The sequence below is a fragment of the Gobio gobio genome (assembly GCF_949357685.1).
Source record: "Gobio gobio genome assembly, chromosome: 16".
Classification (NCBI taxonomy): Eukaryota; Metazoa; Chordata; class Actinopteri; order Cypriniformes; family Gobionidae; genus Gobio; species Gobio gobio.
The window spans coordinates 45,960,653-45,975,006 of NC_137109.1; the positions used below are offsets into that span (position 1 = coordinate 45,960,653).

The window sequence follows — 14,354 nt, forward strand, 5'->3', positions numbered from 1 at the left end:
TCTTCATCTGAATCGCTATAGCCAACCCAAACGTCTCAATCCTGGAAAAGTGTCACTTTTGAAGAAGATAGTTGTTCTTGAGCCGTCAAATAGGACTCTGAAACGCAACGGTACAAACTTTGAGCAATTGCAAGTAGATTTTTATAGTCCTGTTGTAAAGCATGAGGACATTGAAAGTGAGATAATGAGCTTTTGGCTCTTCTATGCTTTATGGATGTTGGAATGACGTAAGAGCTGCGATTTTATACATTCTTAGTAATGGCTTTCTTAAAAGGACCTCTATAGCCTACTTTTCGCTTTGGCTGTTGTGCTAACATGATTTTCCCGTTTAGGGTAGAACTCAGATGCTGTTGTAATAAAAGATTGTGATGATTATTTCACCATCTCCGCCTGCGTGGAAGGAATCCGTGTGTTTCATCTCATTTAATGACTCCTTATTTCGGCCACACAGGTTAGTAGGAACTCATTTGCTAAGTGGTTCATTAATCATTTCTTATAAAACAGCACTTGTATATCTTTCATCTCATATCTAATGTCTTTATTCTAATTCAAAGTCATAGATTTTCTTGGGAAATTCTATTACACATTACTATCAAGTCTATGGCTTGATAGTAATGTGTAATTGTCTGGCTATCACCAGACCAAGCTCAATTTAAGACTAAAGATTGGTCTGGGGAGTCTGCTCTGTATTTTCTACTGCACAAGAGGCGTGATAAACCAGCATAAATTAAATAACTCTGTACGCAATTGGATAGTCCTTCAACCAATCAGACCTCTAGAGGCGTGATAAACGAGCATAAATTAAATTACTCTGTACGCAATTGGATAGTCCTTCAACCAATCAGACCATTAGATGCGTGATCAACGGGTAACGACCCATCGCTTCTCTATCCGTCATCATGTTAAACCCACCAATAGCGCGCCAGGGGGATAAGCCAGTCTGTGATTGGTTCCCACAAAAGTGTTACAGAAGCAGTAGAAATGAATGTACAGGTTTCCAGACTGAGTTGCAGGGCGAAATCAAATCAGATCAGGCTGGGTTTACTCAGTCTAAATGTGTTATAGAATTTCCCAACTCTTAAAGTCAACATAAAACATCTTGGTGATGTTGGTTGAATAGGAAAAATAGTTTTAGGGCGTTTTCACACCTGAAAGTCCGCACCAAGGTCCGAGCCGAAGTTCATGTTTTGATACATTTTATACATTCGGTTAGTTTTGGTTTGGTTTCACATTGCAATTATGCGAGCGCACTAAAGAACTTTACATGACACACTTGCGTCCACTTGTCATCATCTATGTGGGCGGCATCTGGACATTGATTGGTTTGTAAACGGACGTGCGTCTTTGACAAGAATGAATGAACGGACGCATATCGCTGCCACTATTGAACAGTGCGCATTGCTTGACTATTTTCTTTTCGTTACGTTTAAAAGTGGACATTTCAAGCTTTATATACACATATTTCTCATGTTTGTGAGACAAGTAGCTGCTGAGTTTCAGTTTATTTGAGACGCGCTCCAGTTCATGTGCAAAGCATGTGATCGCTCCCGTGATTATTGTCTGCTATAGACTATTTGCTTCTTATTTATTAAATTCAGGCAATTATCTGATTAAACGTTGATTAAAATTAAGATACAATTTATACAAAACGAAATTCACATTAAAGAAAGGCTTTCTAAGCAAAATCATACAAAATTTCTTTCAAAATCATTTCTGACCTTCTGTCTTCTGACATATTGCGCATCTTTTCACTTTTCATAATCAATCTAGCCTAGATTGATTTTAAAAATAACATTATAATATTTAAACATAAACAGGAACTTCCTGTAAATGGTCTGAAAGTACGAACCATACAGAAAATGCTTTCACACTAGAAACGAACCGAACCTTTGTTCAGTTTGATCCGGAACGAGACTACCTCTTTTCGTTGGACCAAATTTCGTCTGTTTGGTCCGGACCGTGGTTCGAGGGAGGTTTCACACCTGCAATTTTGATTCGGACCAAACTGAAAAGTCAGAAAATCCGGACCAAACAAGGTAGGTTTGAAAACGCCCTTAGAGCAAGCAGGTGCACTAATAAGTCGCTCAAAAAAGTAAATAGGGTTCATTTCGATTTCATGTTGACTTTTCAGGATAAAATGTCAGTGAAACTAGAGTGCTGAAGGATTGAGTCCTAAAACTTAGAAATCAGTTCACATTTTTGCACCTCCAGTACCATCGTCCAAAGTCAATGGGGTTTAATGCCTCAAATAAGCTCTGCAGTTTACACATACATATTTTTACATTTTATTCTACCACATAAAATACATATTAGTGATAGCCCATTCATGATTTATTTCTTGAAAAAGGCAGTTGCTAACAAGGGGACTACAGAGCAACACCTGACAAAATAGTGTCGTCTCTCTGAGACGTGGTTAAACATAGTGTGTCTCAATCAGCTCCCTAGTTCAGTAGTCAGGGCTATGATCAGGGAGTCAGCCCATTGACTTGTCCTGATCAGCTGATTGAGACGCACTCATGGTACTTGAGGTAAATCAAGAAAACAAGCGATTCAAACAATAAGACTAACCGTGTTGAGCTATATATCAATGATTAGTTCTCGGTTGATAAATGTATCCAAACAGTTGCTTGCCTGTGTAAGAAAACCATAATACATAAAGGGTCTTTGGGACCCACTTTATATTAGGTGGCCTTAAAGGATTAGTTCACTTTTAAATAAACTTTTGCTGATAATTTACTCACCCCCATGTCATCCAAGATGTCCATGTCTTTCTTTCTGCAGTCGAAAAGAAATTAAGGTTTTGGATGAAAACAGTCCTGGGTTTTTCTCCTTATAATGGACTTCAATGGGCTCCAAACGGTTCAAGGTCCAAATGACAGTTTCAGTGCAGCTTCAAAGGGCTTTAAACGATACCAGACGATGAATAAGGGTCTTATCTAGCGAAACGATCAGTTTCTGTGAGAAACCGAGCAGTATTTATGCTATTATTTTACCTCTTAACAGAGGAACGCGATCGTCTCTGAGCTCCGCCATAACTTCCGGAAAGTGAGGTCAAATACGAGCGTGATCATAGATATGTCGATAGTAGATGCCTCATTCTAATTATCCGTGCAGTCACTAATGAGTCATCTACGTATACATCTATGACCACAATCTAATTTGACCTCACTCTCCGGAAGTTATGGCGGAGCTCATAGACGATCGCGTTCCTCTGTTAAGAGGTAAAATAATAGCATAAATACTGCTCGGTTTCTCGCAGAAACTGATCGTTTCGCTAGATAAGACCCTTATTCATCGTCTGGTATCGTTTAAAGCCCTTTGAAGCTGCACTGAAACATTTGGACCTTGAACCGTTTGGAGCCCATTGAAGTCCATTATATGGAGAAAAACCCAGGACTGTTTTCATCCAAAACCTTAATTTCTTTTCGACTGCAGAAAGAAAGACATGGACATCTTGGATGACATGGGGGAGAGTAAATTATCAGCAAAAGTTTATTTAAAAGTGAACTAATCCTTTAACTACTATGTACTAACATTTTGATTAATCATTTGATACATTGCAATTATTGTGTACATACATGTTTTTACATTGTACTTACATTTTTAAAAATACCTGCATGTAATTACATCTGTAAATAATTTCTGTAGTTACATTTGTAATTACACAGTTGACACTTCCCTTACACCTAACCCTACCCTTAAACTTACCCATACCAACACACCTGTCCCTAACTTTACCCGTGTCCCACCTCAATATCAGCAAAGGTGTTTTGCAATACAATATGAACACAGTAAGTATATTGTACTTATTTTTAATGTAAGTACATAGTACTTAAGGCCACCTAATATAAAGTGGGGCCCGTCTTTGATGTTTCCATGGTTTCTACGAAAGTAAAACTGAAAATCAAGAGTAGCTCGGACATCAGTGACATGCAGCGCACGGACACGGTCCATAACACTGGTTAAAATAGCTGATTTCTCTGGATTTAAACATTCGTGGAAACATTTGGGATAATGCAAGTACACAAGTCAACAAAAAATATAACATTGTTCTAGTGGTTTTTTGGATATTTTCATCTAAAATCTTACATACTGTGCCTTTAAAGAAATGTAAGTTTTAAAATAACAATTTTCTTGGGTTTCTTGTGTTCTTTTGTGTTTCTGTGGATCACAATTAAAGATAGTTTGGTAACACTTTACAACAAGGTTTCATTAGTTAATGTATTTACTAACATGAACTAACCATGAGTATTACATTTGTTACTGTATTTGTTCATCTTTGTTAACGTTAGTAAATAAAACTCCAGCTGTTCATGTTAGTTCACAGTGCATTAACTAACGTCAGCAAGATTTGAATAATGTATTAGTAAATGTTGAAATGAACAAAGATGAATAAATGCTTTATAAGTGCAGGTCATTATTAGTTCACGTTAACTAATGTAGTTAACTAATGTTAGCTAATGAACCTTATTGTAAAGTGTTTCCGATATTTTAAAAGTCAGTAGTGTCCAAACAATGGATGACGACAGAATTGGCATCAATTTTGGTTAATTTATTCCTTTAAAAAGCCACTGGAACTGAGCCGATCTGGATATTAGAAGTCAACGACACAAAAAGCAATCGCTGCCAGGGAGGAATGGATGATTTATTGCAATTAGTCATTTTCAGACACAAAGGCTTTCCAACTCAAGAACAACATACGTACCTGTACAAAATACACTTGTTACCAAGAAACATAAATCTGAATAAAATCGTGAGAACACGCAAACAGCAAAGGGAACAAACAGAGGATGCAGAGGAGGAGGAGGAGGAAGGTTGTGGCAATGATGAAGAGTAGAACACGGTGAATTTCTAAGCCAATTTAAGCACCATATTCATGTTATAGGAAAGGCAGAACAGAATACCTTCGAATGTATGACAAGTTTAACATGGGTACACACATGAGAATAATCATCACAGTATTTTTTCATTAGACATTTTAACCAACTAAAGAAAATAACAGTTGGTGCACTACTTAGTCATCATGCAATTTACTTTAGTAAACCTTCTGTAACACAGACAAAATAGACTTCAATATGTAGAAGAACTTCATAGATTTCTGCCAAACAGCAATTGTCACAAAGCCTGGAAAGTAATTATAGAATCTTTGAATGTGAGGTCACCTATCAAAAATAATATGCTGATTTTTTTTTTTTCTTTATATATTTAAAGTGCAAGTATTTTATCCATTTGATTCGATGCTTTCTGTAAGTATAAAATACAAAGGAAAAAACAGCAATATGCCTTTTCCTATATACGTTTCCTGTGCGTATAGGAATACATATATAGGAATCGTAGGCATATTTATATATATATATATATATGCTATATTTTTTTAATAAAGAGGCGCATCATATGTAACAAACCATATATACACACACATCACAGGTCATATATATATTTTTAAGTACAACACATTTGATAGGGAATAAAAAGGAAATGGTTGGTGGGATATGTGAATACCCTCCTTGTGCATTGACCCTCGATGCAGGACCCCTCCCAGACAGTCTGCTTAATACGCAAAACGCTCACAGTTACATGCCAAGCAGGTCGAAGCCTTGAGCTCGTGAGACCGAAGGACCGTGAAGTATGAGAACTAACCCAAGTTTGTGACTGGCCGTGGTTTAAGACGGAAGGGGAACCGTATAATCGCACGCACACGCACACACACACTTCATGAGATTAACATGTAGATCAAGTTAAAAGGTTGCGATTTGCTCTTCGTGTATTGGAAACTGCAGATATACGTGAGGGCTCGAAGCTGTCTGTGCAGCTCTGTTAGTTCACAAATACACGTTCCACTCGTTAAGGTCAGGTGACGGTAGAATCGCCACCACTAATTGGAGAATAGACTAAAATGGAGTAAGAGTACCATCTGATTTTTCGTCCCCACAGCCTGTTGTGCATCAAACCAATACTGGTCTTTGCTGGTGGAGAGATCGAACGCTATTAGACAGACGTTACGAGAAATTCTTGGCTGAACGCCGTCACCTGGACAGGATTGAGCCATTTAGTACCCAATAGCACCTTCACGTTTCGCTGTGCTCTTTCGATCGAGAGCAAAAGCTTGTTTTTGCAGATTTACATCTTTTGCTCTAGATTAGAAAACGCCCTTCGATGTTTTGATTCCTTTAGATTTCGTACTGTGGCACGCATCGAACGGTTTTCGTAATCGGATCCGGGCAGTGATAGGAAAAAAGGTTTGCTTACCGGTCTCAGAGGAAAAAGAAATATAACGGTGTACAAATAGACTTAAGAGAAGCATTTCAGATTTAGCCTTGAAGAGATGCGAGGGCATATCGAGCGAGACAAAGTGCCTATGTATGCTTGAATATTGTGCAGTGGTAAACAAGAGAGCAAACGCTCCACAGGAATAATGTCAGCCTTGATCCCCTATAGACTTCCTCATGTGCTTAGCACAAAACTGGCCTTTAGCGTGGGAGTCTGTGGCTGGAAACCCCCAAACTGTCTCGTGGGCTGGTGGCTTTACTAGACACAAAAGGTCTCGTTTTTACAAAACCCCACATATCCGAGTATTCGGGATGTCTGGGTCTGACGGCAACAGGCTTTTCACCACGTGTCTCGGCTATACTAGCGAGCTGGCTCGTGTTAAGAGGGTTTGAGGGGAAAAAGGTCTTTATCTTGAACAACATTCTTCAGATATTTGATCAAATAAATAGTTATGAGTATGTCTGACTGAAGCATTGTGCATTTAACGTTGGCCAAAATAAAAAAAAACACATATATTAGAAACTGAGTATTAAAATACTCCAACCATCGAGAAGCTTTTTAAGTGACTACATCGATATTTTAAGGTCACACAGAAGGGATCGCGCCTGATTGGCAGATTTGCCTCTGTATGCCTAGGTGCTTTCAGTCTGTGGTGACCGGTTAGGTTACTAGAATAAACCCTCAACTTTGACTTAGGCAGTCAAAAAGGTTTAATACGCAGAGAGATGTTTCAATAAGAGCGAGCCTCGTGCGTAGATGTTTTTTTGTCATTGCAGGGGACGAGTATCCACACACACAGAATGACGATGTCGCACAAGATTCAATCACCTCACAAAATCCTATCCGCCTCAGACCCCAAGAGGTAGCCATCTGTAATGCCTGTTCAAAATAGTATTACTGGAAGTTACGTTCACAGTCTAATCAATTGGATTAGAAGACGACAAATGTTTAACTTGACCATTTGTACATTGACGTGTGAACATTTGAAAGACATCAATTGTTGTATTTATAGTTACCTCAACATTATAAAGTGATTTGTTGGATTTCTAATCAGGCATTGAAAAGTGTACCCGTTATAATGTATTTTAGGGTGCGTCTCAATCAGTTCCCTAGCTCGTGAATCAGTATCATGTAAACAGATTCGGGCACTGGTAAGGACAGTAAAGGATCACTACACATTGGCACACTGATGACTATTTCCGGCTCATTGTACAACATCACTACTGGTGTATTTATGAACAACAGCAGAGCTGATATCTTTCTGACATGTTATTTTAAAGTACATTATGATAAATACTTTGCTCGATACATATACGTGCAACATTTCAGATGTAAATAAATGATAAACGTCAGCTAGATTGTGTTCCATTACCTGTCTAGCGATGTACGTTTATCCTGAAATATAATAAAATAATGCTTTCTATTTTTAAAAACATATATCGTGTGTTATGTGTAGTGAGTTGGCTCACGTGATTTAAGTTTCGCACTACAGAACTTCCGTTAAGGGAACATCGAAGCACCCTGGGATTTGCAGTGCATTGTGGGACTTTTTAGGGAGCGAACGTTTCAGTGCACTGGAAGAATTCAGCCCTTAAAATGGCCGCCTCCCTGATCACTGCCCTGACTACTGAACTAGGGAGCTGATTGAGACACATTCTCATACCCCTTTTCCACCAAGGCAGTGCTGGTGCTGGTTCGGAGCCAGAGCCTAGTTTCAAATCGGTTCTTTGTCTTTCCACACCCAAAGCACCAGCTCTGAACCAGGAAAAGTGGTTCTTAAGTAGCACCAAAACATTGCTGGTCTAGAAGTAAGAACCGCTTGCGTCAGGGGCTGGGGTTACCGTGACCAACAAGACCAACACAAAAACTTGTGACCGCCATTTTTGAAATAGCAGCTAATCGAGCTAATAGCTAGTCTATACAAATTACGGCAAGCTGCACGAATGCGTTGGATTCGCTGTGTTTTGATGCTGATGTAGGATCGTAAAGCCATGCGCATCAATAGTAACGCAACGTTCGCCATTATTGATGGAAGGCTTGTTGGAGATGCATCGATCCTGTGCAGACAGATCGACGTATGACACCAAAGTACAGCGAGAGCATACGTCTCCTTTACTTTTGAATCGCTCTTGCGGTATTTAGATATTATACGCAGATCGGTCTGCGCAGCACCGATGCATCTCGAACAAGCATGGTGTGTGTGTGTTTCCCGCTGCCACGCTAGAGTTGCTGAGAAAGAGGAGACGTATACAGTGACGTAAGACCTGGCTCTGTGGTGGCTCTATAGCATGTGGAAAGGCAAAGCGGTTCTTATGCTGCGTTCACACCGAACGCGAATAGAGCGTCTGGCGCGAGTGATTTCCATGTTAAGTCAATGGAAAGGCGCATTGCCGCCTCATTCGCAAGTCCAGTTCGCGCAAATTATGCGTATTGAGCGTCTTGCGCGTGTGGTGCTTTTTGTGCATTCACGTATTTGAAGCGATTTCGTGTCCGACGCCCGAGTTGAAAAATCTGAACTTTGGCGTCAATTCGCGCAGCGTTAACCAATCAGGAGCCTGCTTGCTGCTGTCAAGTGGTAAAGTGACGTGATGAGAAACCCTGCATAATTTAAAAATACTACTATTGTGTCACAAAATGTAGTTTTAAGACTTTTTCAGGTGGGAATGTAGTTGTTTAAAGCTCAAATTTGTGGTTTATTTATAAAGAGAGCGCCTATTTAAAAAAATGAATCTTGTGTTTGTATAGTTGTGATATCCAGGCGATCACCGGGCGCTCAGCGCTCATTAACCCGCCGAGAGCAGCCTTTCCTCGGCCAGTCCTTCTGCCGTCTGCCGCTGGCTCTGATGTCCTGAAGTGGTTCGTCTTGTGTGGATCTAACGGGCGATCTTTGGTGTCATGAATCTATCATTTGTTGTCTGCCAAATCGTTTTGACTGAGGGCAAAGAGAAGTTTCATAACTTATTTTTTTAAGGATATTTAAATATACATGCAGTGAAGATAATGTAGGAGTTGCCTGGACCACATTTGTGTGGTTATTAATGTTTAATATATATTTTTAATGAAAATGAAAAGAGGCAGAGTGGTGTTTTATGACTTATTCCTCCTGGAGCGCCTTGAACGCGCGTCTATTTCGCTTCAAACGCTCAGTTTATACGCACATTCAATTCACTGTGGACGCGCGAATGGATTCAAAATGTTCAAGCGTCCAACTAGACGCGGTAGACGTGATTTTGACGCTCTATTCGCGTTTGGTGTGAACGCAGCATTAGAAGGCTCGTCGAACCAAATCAGAACTGGCACAAGCACTGGCTCTGAACTAGCACCCGGTTCATTCTGGTGGAAAAGGGGTATCAGTCAATAGTTTCGCTTTGGGGGTCCAAAGGCCTGAACCTGCAGGGGGACTGAATTTTGCACAACACCGCCATTGGCACGCAGCCCACAATATATTGCACACGATACTGAAGTGAGAAAAGTAAAATCTCAAGGTGCGATGTGACGAGGTTGACAACAAACGAATTCAGCAACTGATAAGTAAGACCGGCAGAAAAAAAATCCCACGAACGGGGATATTAGCACCATACAAATAAATCATACAGGCTACTGCCTCGGCCGTAAGTCTACTAATATAGGCCTACATTAGCATAACGCTGGGCTGTAGCGAGAAACATTTGTACAACCTTATTACGCTGTTTTTTTTTTTGTTTGTTTGTTTTTTTACACGCAGCTTTTGAATTTTTTTTACCTGTGTTTTATTTTTTAATTAATTTCTTTTTTTTATACGGAGCACAAGGAGCAGACCTCCACCGCCTTCAGGTGACTACTGCATTCACATCGTGTCGGAATTACTGCGCGTTTCTGACAAAACCAGTTTGCGTCTTTGTCATATTTTAGAAAATTTGCCATCAACGACAAAACCGCACATGGAACGATTTTGGCATTGAGTGTCGCCATAAAAAAGTAATTACGATACGACGTAAACGTAGCACGTCCATGTTTACGTCAGCGCTGTTTGATTATGACATCATCGTTCTTTTCCCGGCAACGTGGAGGGCCGAGAGCCCCGTGCGGCTTTCTTTGATTGGCTTGTCGAAGTCATCGAAGAAGCACCACGAGTGGTACAGTGACCCCGAACGACAAAGAAAGACAAACAGCGATCAGAAAGAAAACGATCGGACACGTAAAGCATGTAAACGTGTGGAGAATATAAGGCACCAGAGTTGTTTTTTGACGTTGTAGAGGATGCTCCGCGCAGGTATAACGCAACTCACACTAGTGGACAACTCCTTTTTGAGTACACCCCCCCCCCCCCCCCCCCCTCCCACCCCGTCCCAAAAAACAAAACAAAGAAAAATTCCCACAGAAAACGTGGGCAATTTCATAAGGATCTAAGTACATCTGATTCACAAAATCATAGTTTGTATATCTAAGTTAGCACTTCAATGAAACCGTCTGCCCAAATGTCAGTGGGCATGGTGCAACACGGTTCGTATTTAACAGGAACAAACGTCAACCGGTCGTTTAAGCAATGCCTTCGCTGTGCGGCTACCGAAGAACACATTGCATGACGCGTGCAAACAAACACTCATTTGCTTCGTGTATAGAGTTAAAAGGCAAATGAGCAAACAACACCTAGATTTCCTTATATGCGTTTAAAGGTGCACTCATTCATATTTTGGTTAATTTTAGGCATTTTTTGCCAGGATAAATTTACTCTGCAAATGAAGATTAAGTTTATGTAGATCATTTGGCTGGTCATGTGATCTCATTATGGGGGCCCACATGATACTATCAGCGTAAAGGATGGAAAAATGACTGAGTGCACCTTTAAGTCGAACCAGAAGGGGTGACATCCTTTTATGCGAATTGAAATTTTCGACAAGAGTGCGTGTAGAAATACACACAGCACCCCCTAATCATTGTACCTTCACCTCTGATGTTCGTTTGCATGTTGAACCTTTGGTTCAGATGGTTCCTGGATAATAGCTTTTGTGCTGGAAGTCAAAAGTAAGCTCTAATAATTCATATATTTCTTCCTCTTTGTCAATTTGCACCATTGGAAATAGTTACACTGCAAAAAAAAAAAGGAGAAAAAAAGGATTTTCCATCTTGTTTTCCAGTAAAATACACGGAGAATGTACTTGACGAGCAAAACTGTACAAGACCAGTGGAGTCAGTTGCTCTAATAAGCAACAAGCTACAGTTGGGTTACTCACTTTGCGCGCTCTCGTTAAACCCCAGCGTGCACGCTGAATATCAGCAGCATTTTCATATCACTCTGTGCATTTTAAAATCTGCACACATTGCCTCATCAGGTTGTACACATGAAACAGACGCATATGCTATCAAGTTGGCAACATGATTGACAGGTGTCAGTTCAGAAGAATCGTATTGTGACATGTGTCAACTATCACATAGGCCACTTTTTTTCTTTTTTTTTTTTAAATAAAGTTTAATTTAACCATTGACTAGGTGCTCTTTTGTTTCCAGTGTTGACATTCTTTGCTGTGTGTCATCATGATAAAATTGTGCACACTGCTGGGTTTTTCTTAAAACGAGATGTGTGTATGTATTCATACTGGAAAACAAGAGGATTTCGCAGTGCATAAGAGCTTGGATGTGTCACACACGTGGGTAAAGCGGGATATACACACACTCCTGCACCATCCTGGACACGGTTCATACATGTTGTCGATAGCAGCGTCTTACTGTTAAATGGTGGATAAGTGGGTAACTTCCGGCGATGAGTGAAGAGATGCAACTGTTCGAGTCTGTGAGGGTTGTGTGTGTGTAGAGCGATCCCAATATTACAGTAACGTCTGATTATCATGTCATTCGATCTGTGCACATGTATCTACGCTGCGCATTAGTCCTCGTCCCCGTCGTCCTCGTGCAGGCCCTCGGGGAGCATCTCGCGCGCCCTGCGCTCTCGGCTGCGCTCTTGGATCTTCTTCATCTCGTCCGCGTACTTGCAGAAGGTCGCGCCGAATTTGGACCACACTTTGCAGGGCACGGTGATGGAGTTGCGGTAGGTGGGTTTGACCTCGCTCACCCGCATGAAGACGCCGTACTTGTTGGAGCCCACGTCGAAGAAGAAGCGCTTGTTGTCCACTGTCAACGACGTGCCCTCGGGCAGCTCCGCGGGGTCCTCGTCCACGCCGAAGTCGTCGATGAGTTTGGCCAGCGCGTCGCGGAACTCGATGAGTCCCTGGGCCGGGAGAGCGATGGTCTGGCCTTGCGAGGTTCCCAGCCCGGGCCCGCGATTGACGGTCTGTCGGATCCGGAGAAACCGCCCCCTCTGGTTCTCCTTCAGATCCATGTAGTACTTTCGGTTCTCCCGCACCAGAAACTCGCTCTTAAGCGCCCTCCTGGGCTCGTCCTGCACAATCTCGGGGTTGCTGGGGCCCAGCTGGGCGTAGTGCTCGATGAAGTCTCCCAGGTAGTCGCGGAACTCCACGGCGACGGACATGGAAAGAGTCAGGCGGCTCTTGTTTCCGCCGGCCCCGACCTCTGCAATTTTCAGAAAGCGGCCTTTAGCGTTCTGCTTCACGTCCAGATAGAAGCGTTTGTTCTGAATGTCCACCCGCTTCGAGGCGAGCTCCTCCGTGTCGTGCTGGAGCCGCGATGCGGCGCCCGGGTGCATCGGGCCGGCGCCGGGGCCTGTAGCGAATCCACCCTGCTCGCTTCCACTGTCTCTGTCCGCCATGATGCAGCCTCCCCGCGTACCTTCTCTCTCGTCTCCCTCAACCCTGCTGCTGCAAAAGCGACTGCTGCTGAGCGACCGCCGAGCTCTCGCGAGATCTGCTGCCAGAGACGCTTCCTGAAGGGGGAGACCACAGCCTCTTCTTCACGGTCAACTTGGATCAGGTAAGCAACAAAACAACACGTACAAGTAAAGATACATCTTCCAAGATGGTTAATAAACGAAGTTATGAAATGAACCAAAGCCTGTTGTATTACATTATAAGTATTACAACATAGAAGAGTTTTAGAGTAGGCCTATTTTAGAGTTGGAAATATACTATAGCTATAGGCTAAACATTCAACAACAAACTAAAAGCTTGTAAGACAATCACATATTAGCCATGGCGTTTTTTAATGGCTTTTTGTGGGTACATTAATATATAGGCTAGGCCTAAATACACCTGGCTCTCATAAAACATGCCTTCTTTAATAAAACTTTTCTTTTTGTAGCAGACTCTAATGTTGGAGGTTTTGTGAGGATGTTTCTACAGTAAAAGCAGTTTGTTCAGTGTAGGCTAAGCATCCACTTCTCCATTGACTCCATCTTTTAGCACATGTTGAAGTCTCCCTCTACTAGAGGGGCTCTATTTCTGCAGTCCGTGAGATTCCTCAGATCAGGAGTGTGTTAGTTAAAGTTATATCAGCGTTAAGATTGCGCACAGAACAGAAGACTAAACTTCTACATTAAGTCATTTTGAAGTTGTTGCTGTTTATCATCAGATGTAGATTATCACTCATATGACTCGTGTGCATTTGTTTAGTGTATGTGTGTGAGAGATAAAGACAGAGGGACTCGAAACAATAGGCTAATAAATAATAATAATCCGCATGTTGGTGGTTTATTGCTGTTCGACACCATCAAGCATTCTTTTGCAAATCATGTTACATTATTATAAGTATGCATGGTTAATTATAATAAAAATTGTACCGTTTAGACTACAGTTGATTTGAAGATTGCATAATCACAGGCAAAAGGACATGACTGAGTGATAGTAATGATGTGGAATTATTGGCGCATCTGTTTGCGGTTCAGCACCACGGACAGCGACAGCGCCGCGCCCACAGCGGCCTTGACAACACGTGACTTTTCCAGTTTGATTATTATGAAAGAGTGAATTAATTTGAATGTTGTTGTTCATTAAATGCTTCGAGGACGCCTTGGAGTAAATGCAGGTAATTTTCAAATTGAGAAGAAATGTATCTTTCATTTACTTCAGACAATTGTGTAAGTAAAGGAATAGCTGAAACATCTATAGTTGAAAACGCATGTGGCATATATTTTAAAAATTTTTATTCCACTTTGATTTTATGAATAGCATAGGCTATTTTACAAGGATATGATG

The 14,354-nt window shown here is 41.3% G+C and overlaps 1 protein-coding gene across 1 annotated transcript; it reads right to left on the reverse strand.

Annotated features, from left to right (window-relative positions):
* Window positions 1-4,627: 4,627 nt before the first annotated feature.
* On the reverse strand, window positions 4,628-13,020 carry purab (purine-rich element binding protein Ab). The gene has a single exon (XM_079839094.1). The coding sequence runs from the start codon at window positions 12,971-12,973 to the stop codon at window positions 12,134-12,136; it is 840 nt and encodes a 279-aa protein (XP_079695220.1). The 5' UTR covers window positions 12,974-13,020; the 3' UTR covers window positions 4,628-12,133.
* Between the last annotated feature and the right edge of the window lie 1,334 nt (window positions 13,021-14,354).